A 23,463-nucleotide genomic window follows, 5' to 3' on the forward strand; every position below is an offset into this window, starting at 1 on the left:
TGAACAAACTGTGAAAAATCACGTGAAAAAACTGTTGTCACATGACACAGTGGATAGGACATTAGCAAGCCATGGGTAGACCAAAACTAACTCTTTTATTTGTAATATATTTCCAATCTTGTCACTCTTGAAGGAGTGTGGTACTCATACAAACGCAACCCTGTTACTCACATTATAAGACTAAAACTAAAATGATGTCACAACACTACAATTGTACAATACATTTAATTTAGCTTTCATCCATAGCGATTTACACAGTTACAGACTTTCAGTGCAATCCACCATCAAGGCCGTAGCCATGAAGTCAACATTGGGGGGGACCAAAAATGCAATCAAAATTTGTATACTAATTTCCTGCCATTCTAAAGGAAAATATATAAAAATTCACTAACACATGGGATACATTTCAAGTATGCCCCCCCCCCCCCCCCCCAATGTTGGTGAATTCGGCCCTGATGAGGATACACGTTCAATACAGCAAGAATCCTGCAAGTGCATTTTCTTCAAATAAGCCAATCTGAGCCAGAGTACTACATCATACGTTTACAATCCTACTACGAGTAAACAGTAAAAAGATAGAGCAAATACAATATATTACTTGTGATCAGGTAACTGCTCTGTGGTCTTTTGCTTTGGTCTGTTTCGGGATTTTGATACACTCAAGCACGCGCTCTCTGGGACTATCCTATGTCCCCTCCTACTGGCCAGCATTGTGACCAGCATGCTGAAGTACTAAACGAGTTCTTGTTACTGATTGTGGATAGAGCTTTTGAGTTTTTATTCACCATAAATATGTTGATATACCTTCATACAAAACGGGCTGTGGTTCATAACATAAACTCCCAGAGTTATAGGGCAATACAAATATATAGATCTGTGTTGTCTAGGAGGAGCCGCCTATCGGACAAAAGTAGAAACTTGGTTTCCAGTTTCATATGAGTCACCTGAATGCATGTGTTGGACACTCCCCCTATTCATACAAGTTTTGTTAATATTTAGCTATTTTAGGGTATGAATAAGATTGACATAAGACAAAGAAATGCTTCCCAAATGGGCGTCACTTTGTCAAAAAAAAGTGGTGGGGATACATGGCAGAACACAAAACACAGGGTGTCTTGAACCTCAAGATCCTGCATGAAAAGCCTTAGACCTCTGGGCCAAAAATGTGTTTTCAAACCAATAAACGCTCAACTATAGGTCTTGCTGTGATGTGATTTGGATTGAATTTGTACCTTTATGCACACAACGAGCAGGACGGAACATGACATAAGTACAAAAAAATCAAATAAACGCATACATACAGTAGAAAAAACAGGAATAAGAAAATACAACACAACATTCATTAATGTGGAAATAAATAAATGAATGTATAAATACAAAAATAAAAGTTGATATTAAAACAAAACACATTTTAAATATCTTTAATGTATTTCTGCATTTATTTACACAAAATGCATCATCTTCATTGTAATAGGTGACCAAATGTTACAGTGTTGGCAATACATGTGTGAGAATAAATATATTATAGCTCAATATCATTTAGTGTTAATTTACGTATTGCTATTGTTTTGTCAGGATGGATTTAAGTAGAGGTGAAGATCAGCTTTATTTTGATACCGGAAGTACTATTGTTGTTGCCACTGTCAGAGCTGAACAGCCGAACGCAAGTTTCTCGCCATTTTAAAATATCGGCAAGCCATCGAGCAGCTAGTTGCTTGAGGGCAATGTGATCAGCATTTTTGAAGCTATGCCGATCACTTAGTCTCTTTAAAATTGCCATCACGTTATATTTTAAGCGTTTATCCCATTGATCTAACATTTCTAACCTAGATTACTCTTCCAGCCATGGCTACCGAGGGAGCAGCAGCCGATCAGGTAGCTAACGTTACATGCAGTTCTGCTGAGGGGCTAGCATAATTTGCCTTGTGTGCTTTACTTGAATTATGTTATTAGGAAAACTCTGTTGCAATACATGTAGTGTGTAATGTTTATACGTCAATATTGGCAAATATTACGAACTTACGGGGATTGTTTGTCCCTGGTTTTGTTGTAAAGCTGTAACTCTAGCCCGTCGTACGCCGTGTTTGCTAGCTAATTGTAGCATTGTTGCTAAGTTACCACCGTTAGTTGCCTAGTGTTTGCGCGTTAGCTAACTTAACATTTAGTGCATGTTAACCTGATATACACTTGTATGTATGTCCAGGTAAGCTGTGTAACGCATTCATGGTACTAGATGCTTCTCAGTTGTGGCAGCTTTCAAGAGCTAACTTTAGCTATCTAATGGGAGGGAAAATGGTGTTATGTGTTTGTAACTATATTCAACTCTTTAATTAGCTGCAATGGGTATGTCGTCTATAGTTCTACCAAACACGGCAGGGGGCGTAGCCAATAATTGTATTGATCATCCTACAGCCCTCACCACAAGCATCACAGTGCACTGCATGTCTGTTCAGCAGTTTAACCCTTTCCCCATGTGCCTTGTGTTTTTTTTCCAGGCAGCGCCAGAGTATATTCCAGAGAAGGTGAAGAAGGCAGAGAAGAAGTTGGAAGAAAACCCATATGACCTTGACGCATGGAGCATTCTGATTCGAGAAGCACAGGTTTAGTGACACAGAGTTGTATTCCTGGGGTTAAGCACACTGGGAATATGGGTTGGGGGTTAAAGGGGCTAGGTCTTGTTAAATTCAAATCACTTAATCTTTTTCTCCCATATGTTGATTTAAATGTGTTCAATAGCATTGAATGTAAATGCATTCTCCTTCTTTAGAACCAACCGATAGATAAAGCAAGGAAGACATATGAGCGACTTGTCACGCAGTTCCCAAGTTCTGGCCGATTCTGGAAACTATTCATTGAAGCAGAGGTTAATACTTTTTCTTTTCTTTAGTGTGCATGGCTGGGGATTTTTCTAACATGATCAACAATGTGATTTTCACACAAACAAAATGTCTCATTCTAAACTGAAGTTTAAAGTCACAATTCTTGTTTTGAGTAACAAGGCCTGACTAAATTGTTCAATCCAGTTTTTAGCTTAGGTTTATTTTAGATGGTCAAAAGTGATGAGTAAAAACATTGGCAGTTCAAAGCATACCTGCCTTTGAACATAGATGTAGTTTGATTTAAAAGCATTTTTAATGTATCAGGCTCTGACTAAACACTTAAGAATTGTGCATTTTAAACTAAAACAAAGGGGAAATTAGTTCCCAGTATAAAAAAAACAAACATATTCTCTTGGTCATATTTAAATGGGGTAAAGTGCATTTGTTGCATGTTTGGTCTGCAACAGTATTAAAACAATTGTAATGGTATCGGAGTGCATTAGCCTTTTATTCACTTGTCGTGTCAATTTATTGCCTCCTGTGTCATTTCTTTCGGGTAATTTCATAAACAAATATTTGATGGTGTGGCCCATTCTTTCTTTGACAAATCTCTTCCCAATCCTCCTGAATATACGCCCCAGTGTCTCATTTCCTTTGATGCCATCAACAGGTTTTGCTATTATGCAACAAGCTATTGATAGGATGATTAATTTTTCATCTTTTTTTGCTAACCCGGTGAAGTGCATTCTCTGATGCCATCCACCTCTGCAGATGACTGCCACAGTTTGTGTTCAACACATTGTGTGCACAAAGTTTAACAGCATTACCAACCATCAGAATGTAGCTTCTAGTTTAAAGTCCAGTGTGTAACTATGGGATGATTACCCATATGCTCAGAGTTGAATGTTGCTGTATGCTGAGGTTGTTGTGGCTTGTTGTTGTGGGGTTGCCCTCCTCTGTGAAGCTAGCCCTGCCCCCTCCTATGCCCTTTAACTTCACCCCTAGTCCTGAATTACCCAGTGCAAGAAAGGGCCTGGTGTGATATATTTAATGACATTCATAGATATGTTATGATATGGAAAAGGAAGGCATTACTGCCTTTTCCAAATGCCTTTTCTTCCCAGACGGTCCTTAATAATTTAAACTAGCCTACAGATGGCACTGTGCAAGTAAAGCATCAGTGTCACGCTCCATACTATAGACACACTCCCTACAAAGTTGACAGGCTTATTGACAGGCAGAGCTGAGCAGTTACTAAGGATGTTTTTCTTTGTCGATCTTAAATAATATGCAGAAGATGAGAGACATTAAATACATTTCAACAGACCCATATTAATTTTGAGGAAAACAAGTATATTTAGTTTATTTTGACGTATTTTTTAATTTTCATAATTACCCAGATCTTTTTTTAGTGAAGCATCTAACGTCCACTGACAAGAGACATTATACTATATTTTGACACATGCCGCTTCTGACTGTAAATAGTTTGTATTGGAGGGGGGAGGTGCTGAAGTATTCATGGAGTATGGGAACAGCTAGTACATCTATAGTTGATTTTAGCACCATGATGTTAGAGTGACTTATGTCATGTCAGTGTTGATGTTTGCAACAAAAATAAAATACGTATAATAATGGGGCTTTTTAAGTGTCATGTGATTAGGATAGTATATGCGAGTATACTTTAGATCAGTGGTTCTCAAACTTTTTTCAATAATGTACCCCCTTTGAAAAAAAAAATCAGCAAAGTACCCCCTGATCAGCGCAAAATCAGCCACACGCCGTTGCCAAGCAACGCTTATCGTTTAGGTCCTTTGATAAGCAGGCAGTCATATCATTAACTAGAACTAGCTAGATCTGATAGATTTGGACATAAACGCGAGTGAAGTCTAACCGAACGCGAGAGATCAGATCAGCTGCTGCTGACGGAGAACACGCAGCTCTGCATGATCACAGCTCCGTCCGCTGTGACGGACCGTTGAGCGGAGCAAAATACACTAAGAGTTAGACCTAACACACTTAGCTAGTTTATCTACTCTGGAACTAGCTAAACTAGTTATAAATATATTTATTCTTTACTGTCGGGTCACTTATTACAGGTTCAGCGAGCTGCACGAGCCTGGCGGGCTGTCAGGAGAGGGAGAGGAAAAGAGAGCACCCCGTTTATTGTTCCCATTTTATTATCCAGAATGACTGTAAACTTTTGAAGAAAGTAGTTAATCTACTATTAGTAGTTTAAATGCATAATTTTTTTTTCATTAACATAAAATAAGACTCACGTGCCCCCTGCAGTACTTCAACATACCCCTAGGGGTCCGCTTCCCCCCCTTTGAGAACCACTGCTTTAGATATGTCTGTGAATGGAGACTTGTTTATTTTTGTAATGTTCCTACCAAATAGAAAGTACACTTTTGACCAGAAAGACTTAAGAGGATAGTGGGCCAAAAACAACTAGCAACCATTCAAATGCAAATAGTTCAGTCACCTAAAACCAAAAAAGAAATGTATGACGTTCATTTATTAATCGCAAAGTATAACATTTCTATTATCTATTTATTATCACCTCTCCCCACTTGACTCCAAACCACAATTCAGCATAAAACACAACTCAAAATATAACATTTGCGTAGAAGATGAAAGAATAGACATTTGAATTTGCATGAAGTTAATTATTTATTTACATGTGTGTTTCTGGCTGAGGATTTAAAAGCAGACAGTGTAGTTTTCAAACGGCAGCATGAGTTGGCAGTACATTTCAATAGTTTGCATCTCATTTGCATTTCCTGGTGCTTATAAAAATAATCCCTTATTTAGTATGTGGAATAACTCTTATCCCCCAAAGCAGTCCAACTATAATAAATTATACAAAAGCCAAGATAGATAGCCTCAGAAAGCATGAGACAGATTCCAATGAGACTTTACATACCTAATTGAGGTGCTCGTGCAGCTTGATGTTTGTTAGTTGCAATGTATAATTCTGTCAGTCAGCACTGAATTTACAAATAGTTTGACCTGAGATATTTTGATCATAATAGTTTTTTAGTTATTATTTTTCATTTTTAACATGTTAACTTTCTTTGCTCAACCTAAAGTAAGTCAGTAGTGAAAATTCTTAAAATATCATAAGTCTTCAGTTGTTTTTATTTTTTGGAGTTTGTGTTTTTATGACTACTATTTACCTATATCCCAAAGACTCTTAAAGCAACCAGGAAACGCATCTAGATGAACGGTAACCACCTCAGCAGTTCGACTCATGCACACTATGTAGCTGATCTATTTAAGGGTGACATTGAGACACATCAAGAGGCTCAGCTTTAACTGATAACAGAAGAAGATTTCTAATTCTGTAACCTAGTAACCTTTAACCCCTTCACTTCAACCACATCTTGAAAAGCTCAAAAATCTTGCATTTAGGCATGATCGGTTTTGTTGGTCCTAAGAAACCATTATAGAATTTCAGATCTCATACTCTACATCTTAGGCATTGCATTCTATTGGTTTAAGGGACAATACTTGATTTCCTGGCAAAAAATAATCCCTTTGGATGCATGTTCCAAACACTGCTCTTGTCTCTCTTTTACTATTAGAGATTCACATTTGCTTAATCTGTGTTAAAGTGAAGGTGAGAGCTAAATGTGTCCGATGTGGTGATGCAGTGCCTTCAAGAGTAATGTAGGTCATTCTCTTTTTGGGGAGTTACCCTTAAGGCACACTGCAAAATTCAGCTTGAGCAATTTGATTCCTTAGAAAGCATCAATTTATAGATCCAGTTAAAAGGCTGAACCGTGTTCTTTTGGTGTCGAACAACAGATTTAGTTTGCCATTTGTGTGAAATGCATGCAACGCCTCAGAATCGGGTGTTGCATTTCTTAGATCATTGGTTCCAAAAAAAACAAAATGACCTAATACCTTGAATTGTCCCATTTTGCATGTTTTGTACATTCAATATTAATTAGAATACAGTGTTTATGGCCTTTTATTTCATATTTGAGAATTGAAAGGTGACAGGATACGAGGGGAGGGGGAGGGGGGGGCACACCAACCGGCTACGTTGCTATCACCGTCTCTAGAATGCATCTCAACAGGCAACAGCCCCCCCCAGATAAAATGATTTTGTATTATTTATTTAGTTACAGCAGGTCGGTGTGAGATTCAGTTTGATGATCACCGATATCATTAAGTGAATATTCACGACAGAATTCTGTAAGCCTCAGTGTAGCCATTTATTTTAGAACCGAGACGTGGAATGCAATTTGATACACATTGACTTTTACTCTGTCACATAACAGGCATCTGACAACAGTACACACTCCCCCCTGCCTTGGGGGTACTTATGTTCCATATTAACTATTATTTCAATTCAAGGATGGTTTAATGAAGAGGTTCGTCTTTGTAAACATACAAAGCATAACAATGTGAGGGGATAGGTCTACCCACCTGGAGCACTGACACCAGAGAAACAACATAAATAGCTCTCCTCTTTTCTTTGTATCCACATTTTGTCCGGATTTATTCTGTAACATGTTAGCGTTGTTTTATTTATGGGTTATGTGGTGCAATCTACAAAGAAAATAAACCCCTTTTTACAAATAATTTGTCCTTGTGTGGAATTCACTTTGTTGATCTTAGTGGTCCCGTGTATATGTGTGTCTGTTTGTGGTCACATTTGCATGAATGCATGTTTCTTGCAAGCCATAAAAGTAGAGGACGCTTGTGAATTAACATTGCATTTACACTCTTGTTTTCAGATCAAGGCTAAAAACTATGACAAGGTAGAAAAGGTAAGTGTCCATCTCAGTCCTGGAAGCTGACGTGTGTGCTTTTGACAGTCGTTTAGTTCAGCTGTTTAATACTGCAATGATTTTTGCACTGTTATAATGTCCATTCAAAACTATTCTGACATATCTAAAACATACATGTAAATGCACATACTTTGATTCCGCAAAGTAAGTGTAAATGGCAAAATAGAAAATGTTATGAAAATGAACCGCTTTGAAGCCTTTGTTGAATCAACGCTATTATTGTGTACCTTCTACATAACTCTGATCTTTTAATTGTTTCCCAATTATTTTTGAAACACCGTTTTTTGGATAACTGATTTAAATGTGTGTTTATTTAACTGACTCTGCATTGAATGGAATCTGCTTTCTCCCTTTTTACTGGTTTCCCACTCATTAATAGTTGATCCTGATCATATTTCGTCTCTAAATTCAACACAGTAAGAATCCTGCACAAAACACATCCTGCAAACCAGCTTCAAATGATGGTATATTAATGAGTTTGAAGGAGCTCACTGAAATGTAGGGAACCTAATGAAACAGAATACCCTCGGCAACACTGCTGAATACAACCCCCCTGTCTTAATCCGGGCTGGAGTAAAACCCGCTTCTCTGGTAATCCTCCTACATGGGATATGCCACTGATGATCAGCATGCTAGTTTTGAAAATGGGTTTATCAAGCCAAAGGAATGAAACACTGAAGACCAGTGGTTTTTAAGTGGAATATACAGTAAAGATGTTTCTGTCTATTGTACTTTTTTTTCATCTTGTCTTCTTGCCCCATGTAGTTGTTTCAGAGATGCCTAATGAAAGTCTTGCACATCGACCTGTGGAAATGTTACCTCTCATATGTTCGAGAGACCAAAGGAAAGCTGCCCACTTACAAGTAAGACAACAACCTACATAGTTGATTTAAGTATATTTACATACTGCTGTACTGAAAGATACAAACTACTTATCGTGTTACCCTCAGAGAGAAGATGGCCCAAGCGTACGACTTCGCATTAGATAAAATCGGCATGGAAATCATGTCTTATCAGGTACACAGATTGAGCGATTTATTAGTACCTTATATACATTTCTCTTAGCAACTGTCACCTAACCGCTATCCCTTCCTCTCCTCAGATTTGGGTGGACTACATAAACTTCCTCAAAGGAGTGTAAGTGCTTCTCCTGTAATATTGTGAAACTTTCTAAACTGCCTTAGCAAATTCCTTAATGTTGACAGTTTTTGACTTGTGTCCATTAGTGAGGCTGTGGGCTCATATGCAGAGAACCAGCGCATCACTGCCGTACGGAGGGTGTACCAGAGGGGCTGTGTGAACCCCATGATCAACATCGAGCAGCTCTGGAGAGATTATAGCAAATACGAGGAGGTGAGTGACACACCCAGTCATCTGTCTACCTCCGGATGTTACAATGTGAGAGTAATGGAGTACTGGACTGACCCGTCTATTTCATGAACAGGGCATCAATGTGCACCTGGCCAAAAAGATGATTGAGGACCGGAGTAGGGACTACATGAATGCCAGAAGAGTTGCAAAGGTGAGAAAAAGTGTCAAATGCAAAAACCTCTTTAGAATCCTAGTGCTGTCTTTGTTAAAACAAATAATACATTTGTTGCATGGTTTGTTTAAATTAGGAATATGAGACTGTGATGAAGGGGTTGGACAGGAACGCCCCCTCAGTACCTCCCCAGAACTCCCCTCAGGAATCCCAGCAAGTGGACATGTGGAAGAAGTACATCCAGTGGGAAAAAAGCAACCCACTGCGCACAGAAGACCAGACCCTCATCACAAAGAGAGGTGACTTATCACTGTTAGGATGTGTTGTGATGGCAGTTAAAATCCCTGCTGTATATGCGCTGGGGCCTGTGATTCCAGTAATCACACTGCTATACCATTTTAATAATGTCCCGAGCATCAGTCAATGGAGGGAAGTTATGTATGACGCTTCTCTCCTGTAGGTAAGCACCACCAGAGGGCGTAGGTTGACACTTATGAACAGGGGTGTCGAACTCAATTTCTTCGTGGGCCACATCAGCATTATGGTTGCAACTTTAAGATTATATAAAATAATGTATTATATTACATTATTGCCTCTGCATTGGATTATTATAAGGTAATAACTTCATAATTAACTACGTCTGAAAGCAGAAGTCTAGGGCAAATAATTGTCAATAACATGTCACAAAATGAGATGCATTGTGGTTATGGGCAACGTACCTCTGTAAAGCGGCATGTAACCGTATAATAAACGTATTGTATTCTTTGCAAGCGCTTGCGGGCCACATGAAATGATTTGGCCTTGAGTCTGACACCCCCGCTTTAGAATCTTAATTTATGAATTTAAAGTCAATCACCATTGTGTGTTGCAGTGATGTTTGCCTATGAGCAGTGCCTGCTGGTGCTGGGCCACCATCCTGACGTCTGGTACGAGGCAGCACAGTACCTGGAGCAGTCCAGCAAACTGCTGGCAGAGAAAGGGGTAAGAAGTTTAAAAAACCTTTCCGACTGTTTAGTGTTCTTCAGTACATCTCGAAAGACTCCTATAATTCTCTAAACTCTTTTCTTGCAGGACATGAATAATTCAAAGCTGTTTAGTGACGAGGCTGCTAACATCTATGAACGTGCCATCGGGACTCTTCTGAAGAAAAACATGCTGCTTTACTTCGCATTTGCCGACTATGAAGAGGTGAGGGTCCACTCAGCACAAATTGAGATTGGTCACAGTAAGAAACTGGAAGCCTCATCGGCGTATATCTTCTGCTTTCCTCATAGAGCCGCATGAAGTACGAGAAAGTTCACGGCATCTACAACAAACTGGTGGGCATCGAGGACATCGACCCCACGCTGGTCTACATTCAGTACATGAAGTTTGCCAGGAGGGCGGAGGGCATCAAGTCGGGTCGCACCATCTTCAAAAAGGCCCGAGAGGATCTGCGCACACGTCACCATGTGTATGTGACTGCAGCACTGATGGAGTACTACTGCAGCAAGGTAAGCACACTTAATCTCATGTTAAGTATATACCTGGTGACTCAATTCATTTTAAATAAAAAAAATGATTTGGTTGAACCATTTTTCGTCTTTTTCCAACAGGATAAATCAGTGGCCTTCAAGATCTTTGAGCTTGGTTTGAAGAAATACGGTGACATTCCAGAGTACATCCTGGCATACATTGATTACCTCTCACATCTTAATGGTAGGTTAAGTGTAAGGAATAAAGTCTGTTCTACTAATCCAGTGATATAGTGCAAGGAGCAGTTAGTAATGTCCTGGTTTCAGCATTTGAAATCCAATATTTCTCCTTTAAATATCATAGTTATGTTATATAAATGTCTAAACCTGTTGCTTTTCTTTCTTCCTTTGCTGTTTCGGTCTCCAGAGGATAACAACACAAGGGTCCTGTTTGAACGTGTCCTCACATCAGGAAGCTTGTCAGCAGAAAAATCAGGGTAACGTCAAATAATGATTACATTTTGAGAAAGTATTCAAGTTGAATAATCCTAAATACCTCTGAAGACATTTGATTGTTAATTTTAGTTTCCCTTCATCCTTCAGTGAGATCTGGGCTCGGTTTCTGGCCTTTGAGAGCAACATAGGAGACCTGGCCAGTATCCTGAAAGTGGAGCGCAGGCGTTTCACTGCCTTCAAAGACGAGTATGAGGGCAAAGAAACAGCCTTGCTTGTAGATAGATACAAGTTCATGGACCTGTATCCCTGCTCTGCTAGTGAACTCAAGGCCCTCGGATACAAGGTGTGTATTTGGCTTTTATAAGTTACTAAACATGCTATATTTTGCTGTTATAGCAGCTTTACTAATGAATAAAGGCTTATATTGAGGCTTTTCCTTCAACTCATATTCAAACTGTTTCCCCTATGTGTTTGTAGGATGTTTCTCGTGCCAAACTGGCAGCGCTGCTACCAGAAACCGTGGTGACGCCCTCTACGCCGGCACAAAAGGATGACGCTGATCGTAAACCTGAGTACCCCAAACCTGACACCAACCAGATGATTCCCTTCCAGCCACGTCACCTCGCCCGTACGTAGCCTATTGATGTAGTAACAAATCAGGGAAGCTCTGTGATGAAGAATTACGTCACACTGTCTCTGTTACAGTAATGTTTCACATAAAAGGATCCCTCTTTGATGTAGCCTCTTGTGTTCACCCCCCCCCCCCCCCCCCCCCCCCCCCCCCACAGCTCCAGGTTTACACCCTGTCCCAGGAGGAGTTTTCCCAATCCCCCCAGCTGCTGTTGTCCTAATGAAGCTGCTTCCTCCGCCTACGTGCTTCACTGTGAGTAGCAGCAGTTTAATACTGTTTAGATCATATTTACTGCTAATGGATACTAGATGAAAGGAGCTTTTCTAATATACTGTAATGCGATACGTTTTTTGATTATTTATTTTTTTCACTACAGGGACCCTTTGTTCAAGTGGATGAGATGATGGAATTATTCAGGAGATGCACACTTCCTGAGAGTAAGTCAGATCTTTTGGTGAATCCAGACTAGTTCTATTTTTAGACACACTAGCAACGTGGCTCTGCTGAAGGAAATGTCCGTCAGATGTGTGGGCGGTCATCCAGTGATGAAACACTTGGATCCAGAGTGAAATATCTTAACAGCTTTTAAATGAATTGGCAGGAAATGTGTTGTAATTCCCCTCATGTGACATGTGACTGATGTGTCTTCTGTCTCTTTAGCTGTTGATGCTGCTGTAGAGCTGATCACTGGTAAACTGCCAGATGCAGGAGGGGAGGGCAATGGCTCCATGGAGAACCATGCTGTTGCCAAATCACTGAAGAGGCCTAACGCAGACTCCGACGAGGAGGATGACAAAGGAGCTGTGGCTCCACCCATTCACGACATCTACCGCGCACGCCAACAGAAGAGGATTCGATAAACCACCTGAAACACACACACTAAACCCTTCGAGAATGTAATCTTTACAGGTGGCAACATCGGCTAAATGTTCATGTCCAGTGTCTGACAGATTATACATCATTTATCTCTGTACAGAAGACAAGCATACATACACACACACACTCACAGACATACATACAGTATGTATACCTGAGTGTTCTCGTGGCTTTTTTTGTTAACAGTTTTTATTTTTAAAGACTGATCATTATACTGTACAAAATTTTTAATTCACGGTGAATTTTGGCACACAGTTCAGTTTTGGCCTTGTGATGTTCCGGTGATAGGGAAGGTGGAATCAAGCTTTTTTTTAGATAACTGGAGAAAAAACGAAATTCCTTTCAATAAAAATGGAAAAGAATTAAACCGATTTGTTTTTTATTTCACTTACTTGAACTTTATGCTTTATTGCTGTTTTTTAAACTGACTGCGCATTTTATCAAGACTTCTTTTTTAGCCAACTCATGCCAGGCCTTCCACTAGAGGGCAGCTTTTGACACTTGGATCATAATTTTTGTGATACAAACTTAAATCTTTACTTTCAGCTTTAAATTATTAATGCGTATTTCCAGACAGTCCGTTACTTGAGAAAAACTATTACTTGATTGGAGAACATATCGTATTCAGTGAACTCTTCAATGTCAGCCAGCTGCTTATTTTCACATTGACCTGATGACATCATTATTTGTCTGCCTTGCAAAGCCTTTGTTCTGAGTGTTTGGCAGCCTCGTTGAGTCTGTGCACAGGTTACACTGGAATAAACTGAACACCACTCCTCTTGCAATATACATTTGAACAATTTGAGTCTTTCTACTGCTCGGACAAAAAGTCTAACATTGTCTTCATGTGTTTGTATTGAATAGCTTCTGAATGATAAACGTTATAGCTATATTAGGGCACCCCACCAAAACGACCTCAAAGGGATGCTTGTTGACCGTTTCTCATTTTCACGTTAGCTGTGAATTTGAAAAATCCATTACAGCTAGAGAAATGTAAATCAAACTTGTTAAGAGTTAGTGATTTTTCTATCTAGCACTAAAGGTGTGTTTAATGTAAATTGTGAACAATGTTTTATCCAAAGTCTCGGAAAGGAAAGCACCGCTCATTTACATATTTGAGTTGATATTTCAACAGGACTCTTGAGGTGTTGAGCTGAAGCCCTATTTGTTTCGTATTTAAACATTGACGTATGAGAAACAGTTAGGTGAACTCCACATTGCAGAAATACCTTCCTTAAAATGTTACCGATACAAATATTTGTATCTTATATAAAACACAATTTCACAGGTTTTTCAACTGGAAACTTCAATAGCATTAAACAGCCCTAGATTTCACAATTATGCAACTCTGTTTAAACGTAAAGGGAGGATACTTTATGTCAGGTATTAACAGGAAAAGCTCTAGGCAAGGCCCGTGTTCAGTCAAGTAAGAATGGACACAGTGTACTAGAGCAGTGATTCTCAAATGGGGGTACGTTGGGGTACTGCAGGGGGTACGTGAGTTAAACAAAATAAAAAGGTTAATTAAAAAAATACCATGCATGATTACAAAAATAATCTTAGTACAATAAATTAAATAGAAAACACAATTTTATATAAAATATTCCTAGAACCACTAAGGGGGTCCTCATATAAACATGTTACATTTGTGTATTGTATTTATGGTTTTTAATAATATATCATTGTGTTCATTGGTTTGTTAAACATATATTAATTCAATTGAAAAACTCCTTGGGAAAATCTTTTTCTTCATGCATAAAGATGAAAATATCCTTAGTTTGTTGTAATTCATGCATTAAGGAGTTAATAAATCAAACACTGATGGAACATAACTATATTGTAATTATTTATATAGGCTTTTTCTGTCAAAAATGTCCGGGGTCGGTCAGGGGGTACTTGGCTGAGAAAATGTTTCAAAGGGGGACATTACTGAAAAAAGTTTGAGAAGCACTGTACTAGAGACTGCCTCAGATGTGAACATTTGTTGTTGTTGTATTTATAAATGATTCGATTTACCAATTCCCTTTTCTTATCTTTCAGAATAAAAATGCTTTTGTCTGCATTGAAAAGATGCAATGTACATGTTTGAATGTTTGACAATTCTAGATGCATTTTATTAAGATTTACAAAATACAAACAAGATGTGAGTGGTTTAAAACTTAGTCCGGGGATGAGTTCGTCGTGTGGATGCAATTTCCTCATCTGATTATAAGGAATACATAAACCTTTGTCAAAACAGAACCCTAAAGATACCACTAAAACGTGGGGTTTAAATACAAAAATAAAAATTACAAACATCTGTTTTTCTGAGAGTTGCAACACATAAACCCAGAGGGCTGATTCACATAAATGCCTCTGACTTTTTTGATACAGAATAACATCAGACTTTCAAATTTCCAGGTTCAAATTTCCGTTTGAGACATAACTCTACTGTGCATCACATTGTGTATGAGAAACCACATCTGCATGCTAAGACTGTTCCTATAACACACAGAATACGTCCATTTAAAAGGGATATATGCAGCCTGAATGCCGTCAAGACACACTGCAGACACATAAATAACTGACAAGGACATTTCATGTTAGTGTCCTGCACCAAAGAAAATGTCTAAGAAATGAAATATGTCCTTAATTGTCGTAGCTTATTGCGAGTCTCCACATTTGAAATTTCACATTTCTTTCAGTAGTCTAAACTATTTACATACTAGCAAATATAATCCACGTACTAACTGCACATCTGCATGTCATTTAAATCACATTAGCTTCTTTCATGTACGTATTTTTTACATAATTATACATAAATTGTTAAACTGACAAATATCACTGTAGCAACACGTGATTGGCCAATCTATTTCCAAAGTACTGAACAAAAAGCTCAGGGTGGCCTTTGTAAAACTGTCCAAGCAGCCGTCTCTTTTCTTTAGAGGAGAGTTTTGGGTTCTCGTGGACAGTGCGGAGTAAGGACCAAAGTTCCTCCTTAGTGGTTTTTTGTGCATTTTCCGAGTAGGCCATAGCGCTCACTCTTGTGCAGTGTGACGATCCTAAAAAAAGAGATAGTGAAAAACAGAAATTAGGTCTAATCTATTCGTACCAAGGCAAAGTGTTTTCACGTTTCATACTTTTGGCTTTTATGTTGTAAACAATAAATATATAAACAAGGAAAATCAACAAACCTGTTGTCACTTCTGGATCCTTGCCTTTTACAATATTTATTATTCTGTCACTGACCATTTTGTGTAATGAAACAGGGATCTGGTGGAAAAGAAAGCAGCATCAGACACAAAGTTTCGCAAACAGTCACAGATACATCTGATTCAGGAATTATCTTTCAAATAATATCTGACATGATTGTTAAAATCATGCAGACTGTGTAAAAGTGCATTTTATTGACCCGACCCGACGACTTTGCTGATTGTTTCATCCCTCGAACAAAATCAGATGCAAACAGGCTCAAATATAAATGAGGATTACTAACCTTGAACAGATCGCAGTGCTTATCCATCATGAACAGAACCATCAAGGCCACCTTTCCTTTGGAGAGTCTTTTGCTGTAGACGATGGCACTCGAGAAAGACCTTTTCACCGCCATTCTGTTCTCAATCTGAAAGACAAATATTAAGCGTTAACAAAGCTCAAACACACGCATGTTCTGACTCATGCGAGAGGCCCACAAGCACTCACCTCTTTGTGCAGTTTGACCTCCTGGGATTTGGCTGCGACAGCCATGAATCTCAGGAGCCGGCGTAGCTCCTCCCTGCTGCGAGAGTCCTGCAGCTTCAGGCTCAGCTGCAGAGCCTCCAGAGCCTGCTCCTGCTTGCCATTCACTGACAAAAAAAACAAACATAGCAGGATTAAAATGCTGAGCTTGCGTGTCCTTTTGATTAAACCGGCATTGGCAGAAACATATGACACCTGCCTTTAGGATCAAATACGTTTAAATCTGATTTATTGATTCCAAATTGTAAAGGTTATTGTATTGTTTAGGTTTCAGCAGCATGTTAACATGAGTCAGATCAAATAAAAAAAACAATAAAAGTAGAAAAGTATATATCTTTAGAGTATCTCTAGAATACACTGGATAAAATATACAGAATAAGTAAGAATACACTATACTGTAATAAACCAACCAACTACTTGAACAAAATACAAACAGAGGATTCTGTATACATTATACAAGTGTGCAAAGTAGTGTTTGCTTTTTTAATTAAAATTAAAATGTAATGAAGAAGAGTAGATACAGATTGTTGAGTGTCATTTAAAAGGAAAAACATGTGGCATCTGGTCAGAAGATAGACAAAAAAGATAAATAAATAAAGCTGAAAAAATAAATAAAGCTTTATGCATTATGAAAGCATTACCAAGCCTCATGCAAACAAAAGGAGTCCAAAAATATCTGCTCTTACCGAGTAGCTCCGAGATGCCGGAGTGGATGTCGAACACGTGGTTGCTGAGCAGAGGAGGCTGCTGCGTGTTTCTGTAATGCTGAACCAAGACCTCGTAGAGCAGACTCTTACACCGCAGCAGGTCATCGGCACACCCGGCCAAACCTCGACTGACGTCCACCACCAGATCATCGGGAAGGAACTCCAGACAGTCCACCGCTCCGGACAGCCACTCATCATCCCTGAGGAGAGAGGGGAGTTCTTTTAAATACTGCCCACAGATTGGTCAAAGTGAGGGAGCGGGAAGGCAACAACTGAAAAAAGAAGGTCAGATTGACCCTCAGGGATTTAGAAAGAACTTGACTGCTCCCAATAAACATGGATTTGGTCATTGGTCTGGTTAAAATCTGGTAAAGCTCAATCTTCCTTTAAGTTAGAAAGCATGGCAACACACCAACAAAAAGTCCCTAAATACAAATGTGGTTATGGGTTGTATTAACACATGTTTGTAAAGCAGCCAGTTAGGAGTAATACAACCTGTAGATTAGGACTGATAGCTCTTAAGAAACATAGGAGGGTTAAATGACACTTGCTTGAACATGTAGAAGCTTGAGAGAGCTTACTGTGCTTCACTGAAGGCCTTGAGAACTTCTCGGTCGAGGTAGCTGGATGTATACAACAGGTCGGGGTCGCTGTCCATGCTGTGCAGAGGAGGCCTCGATGCTTCTTTACCATCCAACAGCTTCTCCAACAGAGGGAGCTCTATCAGCTGCAGCAGCCTGAACACCGCCTGCTGCTGCCACACCTCACCAACAACTGTGAAAACACACAGTTAAAAGCCATTAGGGTCAGGTTCTCAGAGAAGTGTGACTAAACATTTGCTACATGGAAAAAAGGTGCAATTTCAAAGTCATTGGTGTCAGATTAAGACTCCTTACGCTCTTGTGAGAGGCCGAGGTTGATCATCTGAGGGGTGATGGTGGAGCTGAGGTTGAGGTTTTCCAGCACGTCCTCCAGTGATTTGTCTGATTTTACAGGCGAGTGGGTGGAGTAGCTCTGCACCTCTAGTCTGAAGAGTCACATAATAACAGCTATCAGTGAAAATGATTGGGGGGGGGGGGGGGGGGGGAATAGACAATTCACAGGAACAAATGTGGCATTAGGGTGCAAACGACTTATAGTAACTGTGATTGAGTCACAATTAACAGCAGTATTGATTCCGGTAAAATAAATGCTCTATTTCCAGCATTGTACAATTTCTGATTTACCTTAAATAGGACATTAACATTATTTTCTTTCACATTTGATTAGAAACATGTTGCAGAAAACACTTTAAACTAGAGCACATGGCTCCTCTGAATCTTTCGTCTCCCATTAGCGATGCCTGTTCTCTTGTGATGAGCTTTCACTCTCACAGCAACACAAAATAGAGAGGCCATGTGTTAGCACCTCGGGGGTAATAAAGCCTGTCTGTCTTTACACCGTGATCAACAACCTCCTGAGCAATTTACTTCCAGTCTCAAAGTAAACAGGATCAACTTTTTGTTAGTCAAAAGTAATATAATATAATTGTTCACTCTCTTGCTTCGAGTTAGAGGAAATGTTTGATATCATTGTCATGTCTATACGGTAAATTTGAAGCCACGGCCAGCCAGTTAGCTTAGCTTAGCACGGGGTATGGAAAAATAGGGGAAATAGCTAACAAGTTTCAGTAACAAAATCTGCTCTGGTCTACAGCTCACCAATGAATAAAGAATGTTTATATTTAAAATGTGTAACACATTGTGGTGTAATATGGCTATGTATTCTTTCACACACAGTGATGTCACAAGCTACCCACAATGCAACACGCGCCATATATATATATATATAAATACGCCATTTTCCTAGAGGTGCAAATATCCTGGAAGTGTATATATAAACAGCTAGCTAACGTAGCCAGGCAGAGCGCACTAGGTTTTTTTTCTGAATTAACGACCGAAGAAATCGCTGCATGTCTTCGGATTACATCTCTGGACTTGAGGGGTGTGCTTTAGGTCGTTACCAGCGTAAACTAGAGCTGTGTGGGTTGTCGGATTGCCCTTACAGGCTGCCTGCAGATGTATGGAAAAACGACAGTGGCCTTCGTCGATTTTGGCTGCATCTACGTCTAATTTCTGGAAACACCAGGTGAATACCCCACTTGTCACAATAATATTATCATTTCATTGCATATATGTGGTATTTTAGAGTTGACTAGATATTGATTAAGGCAATAGACTATGATATTCAGTACAGGAAGCTTAGCAACACCTAGACGGTGTACGGCTGCTTGCACCTCGCATAAAACGGCGGATACCGGAAGTACGGTGTCGCGCTCGGCCCAATACCCGTATGTGTGTGAAAGAATGGGACAAGCTATTTTTTGTCTGGGCTCAGACACTTCCTGAACTCACCACCTAAAGCCGGCCAAGAAGCACAGAACCTCTGATGAATAAATAATAGTTTTTACATTTACAGATTTTATATAACAAACAAACAAGTTATATCATTTTGATCAGTTAACTTTGGTTAGGTAGCCTACTATAAGGGCACATAAGGGAAAGTGCCTTGTGGATTTATATCTGTTATGTCGTTTTGATTTTGCTAATTCAAATCTGTATTTAAACTCATGTCCGCACATTGGTAATGAGGGTTATTGGAATGTCAAGAGTATCAAGACATGACAGCATGATAAGACTTTAAGAGACCCCGGTCATGCCTCACTAGTTTCCAGCGGTGCCCTGTTTAATCTATACTAGATTAGCTCTGGAGGAAGGAGAACAAAGCAAATCAAAAATTAGATCTAAAGATGTTGTGACATGAGTCTGTACCGTTCACGCGATGGACTGTTCTTGTTCCTGTTCATGACCGGTGAGTCATACCCGCTCTCGATGGTGCTGGTAGAGTAAGAGTTGGTGTTGGTCAGAGACGATGGAGAGACGTTTGCCGGGTTCAGGAACTTGTACAAACTGCAGCTACTGTCCTCAAATGTAGCTGTCTTCTTTTCCTTCCCAAACACTTTAATGCCCACAGGCTCAAACGCCCTGGAGTCCATGAGGGCCTGACAGAGCCGGACGGCCTTGTAGCGCGGCACCTCCTCGTCACCGAAGAAACGGCTCAGCGTGATGTGTGCCAGCACCACGTCCACGGCCTCTGAGCCCAGGAAGCAGTCAGGGTAGGACTTGAGGTTGTGCCGCCGGCGCTTGACCTCCACCCGAGAGTTGAGATTGGAGATGATGCTGCTCCAGATAAAGGTGGCCCGGAAAGGATTCCCAGCCATGCTTGTTGCTGATGGAGGAAGAGGAGAGGAGAGTCAGTGGATGGAGGGAGGGAGGGAAAGACAATGAGGGGTGTGGAAATGAAGGCTCAAGTTGAAGTGATAAACTCCTAAATCAGCCATGGTGCCAGCTCACAAGAGGTTAATTGCTGCACAGTTTTTACCCAAATGGCAAAGATAACCAAGCAATGACAAAAGGTTAACGCAAAAATGCACTTGTGGAGTAACTATAAAATCTGCTCCTGCCTGAAGAGTCAACAAATAATCAACGAGTAAATCAACAGACACTTCATCAACAATACTTTTCATAATCAATTAGTATTAATCTAACAAAAAGTCCAAACATTTGCTGGTTTAGAGCTTTTCAATTGTGAGGATTTGCTTTGATTGACTACATGGTAAACTGAACATGTTTAGGTTTGGTGTTCGCCATTTTCACTAGACTACTTTATTTAATCATTTAATTGGATGATATTAATAACCCGTATGATTATTTGAGGAAAAACTGCAAGAAATAAAATAAATCTTTATGAATGCGGTAAAAAAAACTACGATTTTGTGATTCCACAATTGACTATTGTCTGAGTATGTTCTCACAAAATACAGGGTTTGTGCTTTCTGTCTTTACCAAACACACCCTCTATCTCCTCTGTGTATTTTCACAGAATCAGTGTTCAAGTTACTGTATGTGGGTGTAACAGCAAAAGGTCCAGAATCAATGCATCTCATGAGGGCAGGAACCGAACCCTAATCTCCTTTGAGGCATGCTGTGTGTATAATGCTCAAAAGCTTCTTCCTAATTCACTCCACAGATGTTTAACACCTAAGAACCAAATGCTGTAGTCAGTCAGCATATAAGACAATAAGAAAGAGAAAGAGCATCATCGGTGATAGACACACACAAGTAAACAAGACAATGATCTTATTGTGAGCCTTCTCTCACAATAGATTTCCTCATAATGTCCTTGCTGTATTTTCCACTGGATGGGCTGCTTTGTTTGATTAATGCGATCAAACACTAACACCATGTTCAACACTCCATCGTCTGTGTTTGATGGGTCTTTGTTGGAGGGAAAACGACTTCTGGTGATATCCACCGAAAGCAGACCGATGAAAGAAAGCAGATCTGCCTCTGTGAGATGTTAGTGAGGCTTTAATCTCACACAGGACACATTTAAGGCCTGTTGAGCAAATGTAAGGGGAGGATCTGAAAGGCTCACTGTGACCAGGGGCTATAAATCAGGCGCTGTCTGCACCATGCAGGCTCCATGTTATGATAACACAACATGACAAAATTATTACAAGCCCATCTGTAACAAAGTGAAAACAGAAACACTTAGGAACAGCAGAAAGCAGATGTTCGCCCACTCAGCTTACAGAAAGCAAGAGAAGGTGTGTATTTTGGTGGTCTGCTGATTAATGAGACAAATCTATGTCAAACTGCGTGTCCCTCCCAGGGGAGAAGAAGCTGTCCCGAGCTGGGGATTTGCATTTCAGTGAAAAACAACTGGGGCAGCAGCAGTTGAGTATCTTTAAGGAGCTTTTTTGTTTTGCATAATAGAAATCATGAGATATATCACAGGCTCATGTTCAAATGTGTCTTTCAATGCTTCAAGACATATCTTTAAAATAAATGTGATATCTCCGTGCAAATATCAGTCACTTAACACAATACCACAGGAAAAACGCACTTTTTGGTTCAGGACTATGAGAAACAAACTGCATTATCAGAATAAAATCCTATTTAGGAGTTAGGGCAGGACCATCTGGAGAATCCCATCAGGGGTCCTTGGATTAACAGTCCGGATAAATCCGGATCTGATCAATATCCATTAATACTTATTAAAAAGAGAAAAAATTAGGGTCAATAGTGGGTCGGAGCAGTCCTGGGAACCTCGCTGTGCGCTGTCACCTCTTGTTGCTTGAGCTGTGCTGAGATTTGAGCTCAGTTTGCACAGCTGACGCCAGACTGCCTGTGACTTTAGTCCTCTTTATCAAAAGAAAAAACCACAGATGGACTGTAGGAAGATCAAAAGAGAGTATGACCTGCTGCAATTCAGCCATGGAAAACAGTGCACCGAGTGTTTGCACACATTAGTGAAGGTAAATAATCGCGGAGGGAGCAGCGCAGTACACACATGGGGATGCTCCTTTGGGAACACCACTCTCAAAGCCTGAGCTGGTGGCAGGAAAGAAAAAGTAGCCCTATTAAGTTATTTTTTGAGCACTGATTGCCAGAAATACAAAGCTCAGGTCTGATGATTCAGGTGAGGAAAATGCTCCGTGGCACCTTCAGAGGCAGCAGGTATACCTTCATTCCTCTAACAGGCTGAGGCTTGAGATTAACCGATCAGACCTCAGGGCACAATGTGATCACGCCAAAGCACGGAGGAATATTGGCCCGTATGCATTTGCACCCTCATATCCTGTGCATGTTGCCTATACACACGCGCGTAATAACCATAGGTAATAACCCTGCTCTGCCGGTGTTTGAACACAAACACAGTCTAAAGTTAAACAGTCTGCTGTGCTGAGTCTGCACTGAGCGCTAAATGTCAAAGAATACAAATGTTGTTGAAAATCTACAAAATAAATGGTTTGTTAAACCTTAATAAAGACAGTAGCCCAATAACACCATAAATGATTAATAGCCTACATTATATCCAATTGTTATATATCTTGTCATATTATGTAATGACGAAACATTTAGAGCCGCATTAGACCAAATGTTCCAAACATAAATAACACAAATAGTGCCAAACACGGTGTGCGTAAAATACATGATCATGTATGGCACCTCACATTTCTTGGAGACTAATCGTTTTAGTAAAATTATGTAGGCTAATTATATGTAACCTACTCTAATGTATCCCAACATCAAATCACAGCAGGTTACATAGCCTACTAATTAAGCAAAACTCTTGGGTTAACAAAAGTAGGCTATTTTAAACATAACACTTAATTTACCTTCGGATAAAAGTGATACAAATCAGTATTACCTGTTGATCGGTTCATGAAAACTTCCTCTAGTGACGGTAGAAACAGCCATTCAGTCCATGTCCTCGGTTTTCAATTTACAACGTGACGCACACAACTCAACACACTCAACCCCCGAAACCGTCCCCTCCCACTGAGATACATTATTCATGTCCCAATCCCCGCCCTGCCCGGGAACTACCGGGATAATGAGTTCCCTTGAAGTTGAACAAAAAAGATTAACTCTATTGTTCTTACGTTAGGACATTTCTTCCTGAGATGAAACAGT

The 23,463-nt window shown here is 39.8% G+C and overlaps 2 protein-coding genes across 2 annotated transcripts; one reads left to right on the top strand and one right to left on the bottom strand.

Moving 5' to 3' along the window:
- Window positions 1-1,643: 1,643 nt before the first annotated feature.
- On the top strand, window positions 1,644-12,885 carry cstf3 (cleavage stimulation factor, 3' pre-RNA, subunit 3). Its single transcript, XM_034074980.1, has 20 exons — window positions 1,644-1,875; window positions 2,496-2,600; window positions 2,768-2,863; window positions 7,565-7,597; window positions 8,384-8,481; window positions 8,569-8,635; window positions 8,721-8,755; window positions 8,845-8,971; window positions 9,063-9,140; window positions 9,238-9,400; window positions 9,973-10,082; window positions 10,173-10,289; window positions 10,376-10,594; window positions 10,697-10,799; window positions 10,983-11,052; window positions 11,159-11,354; window positions 11,489-11,639; window positions 11,800-11,894; window positions 12,019-12,079; window positions 12,303-12,885. Exons 1-20 carry the CDS (start codon window positions 1,846-1,848, stop codon window positions 12,500-12,502), a joined length of 2,154 nt encoding a protein of 717 aa, XP_033930871.1. The 5' UTR covers window positions 1,644-1,845; the 3' UTR covers window positions 12,503-12,885.
- A 1,662-nt stretch (window positions 12,886-14,547) lies between these two features.
- Window positions 14,548-23,258, bottom strand: depdc7a (DEP domain containing 7, paralog a). Its single transcript, XM_034110405.1, has 9 exons — window positions 23,198-23,258; window positions 19,753-20,209; window positions 17,839-17,969; window positions 17,524-17,716; window positions 16,922-17,142; window positions 16,200-16,342; window positions 15,994-16,119; window positions 15,692-15,770; window positions 14,548-15,559 (listed from the first exon to the last, which is right to left on the bottom strand). The coding sequence occupies exons 1-9, from the start codon at window positions 23,211-23,213 to the stop codon at window positions 15,339-15,341; spliced, it is 1,587 nt and encodes a 528-aa protein (XP_033966296.1). The 5' UTR covers window positions 23,214-23,258; the 3' UTR covers window positions 14,548-15,338.
- Between the last annotated feature and the right edge of the window lie 205 nt (window positions 23,259-23,463).

This window comes from Pseudochaenichthys georgianus, chromosome 3 (assembly GCF_902827115.2).
Source record: "Pseudochaenichthys georgianus chromosome 3, fPseGeo1.2, whole genome shotgun sequence".
NCBI classification, from domain to species: Eukaryota; Metazoa; Chordata; class Actinopteri; order Perciformes; family Channichthyidae; genus Pseudochaenichthys; species Pseudochaenichthys georgianus.

Coding starts and splice junctions, on each gene's coding strand:
- cstf3 (XM_034074980.1), top strand. CDS start 1,846: ATGGCTACCGAGGGAGCAGCAGCCGATCAG. Junction 8,972..9,062: donor ATTATAGCAAATACGAGGAG/GTGAGTGACACA, acceptor TTTCATGAACAG/GGCATCAATGTGCACCTGGC. Junction 10,800..10,982: donor TTACCTCTCACATCTTAATG/GTAGGTTAAGTG, acceptor TTCGGTCTCCAG/AGGATAACAACACAAGGGTC.
- depdc7a (XM_034110405.1), bottom strand. Junction 17,970..19,752: donor AACAGTCCATCGCGTGAACG/GTACAGACTCAT, acceptor GTGACTCTTCAG/ACTAGAGGTGCAGAGCTACT. Junction 17,143..17,523: donor AAGGCCTTCAGTGAAGCACA/GTAAGCTCTCTC, acceptor CTCTCTCCTCAG/GGATGATGAGTGGCTGTCCG.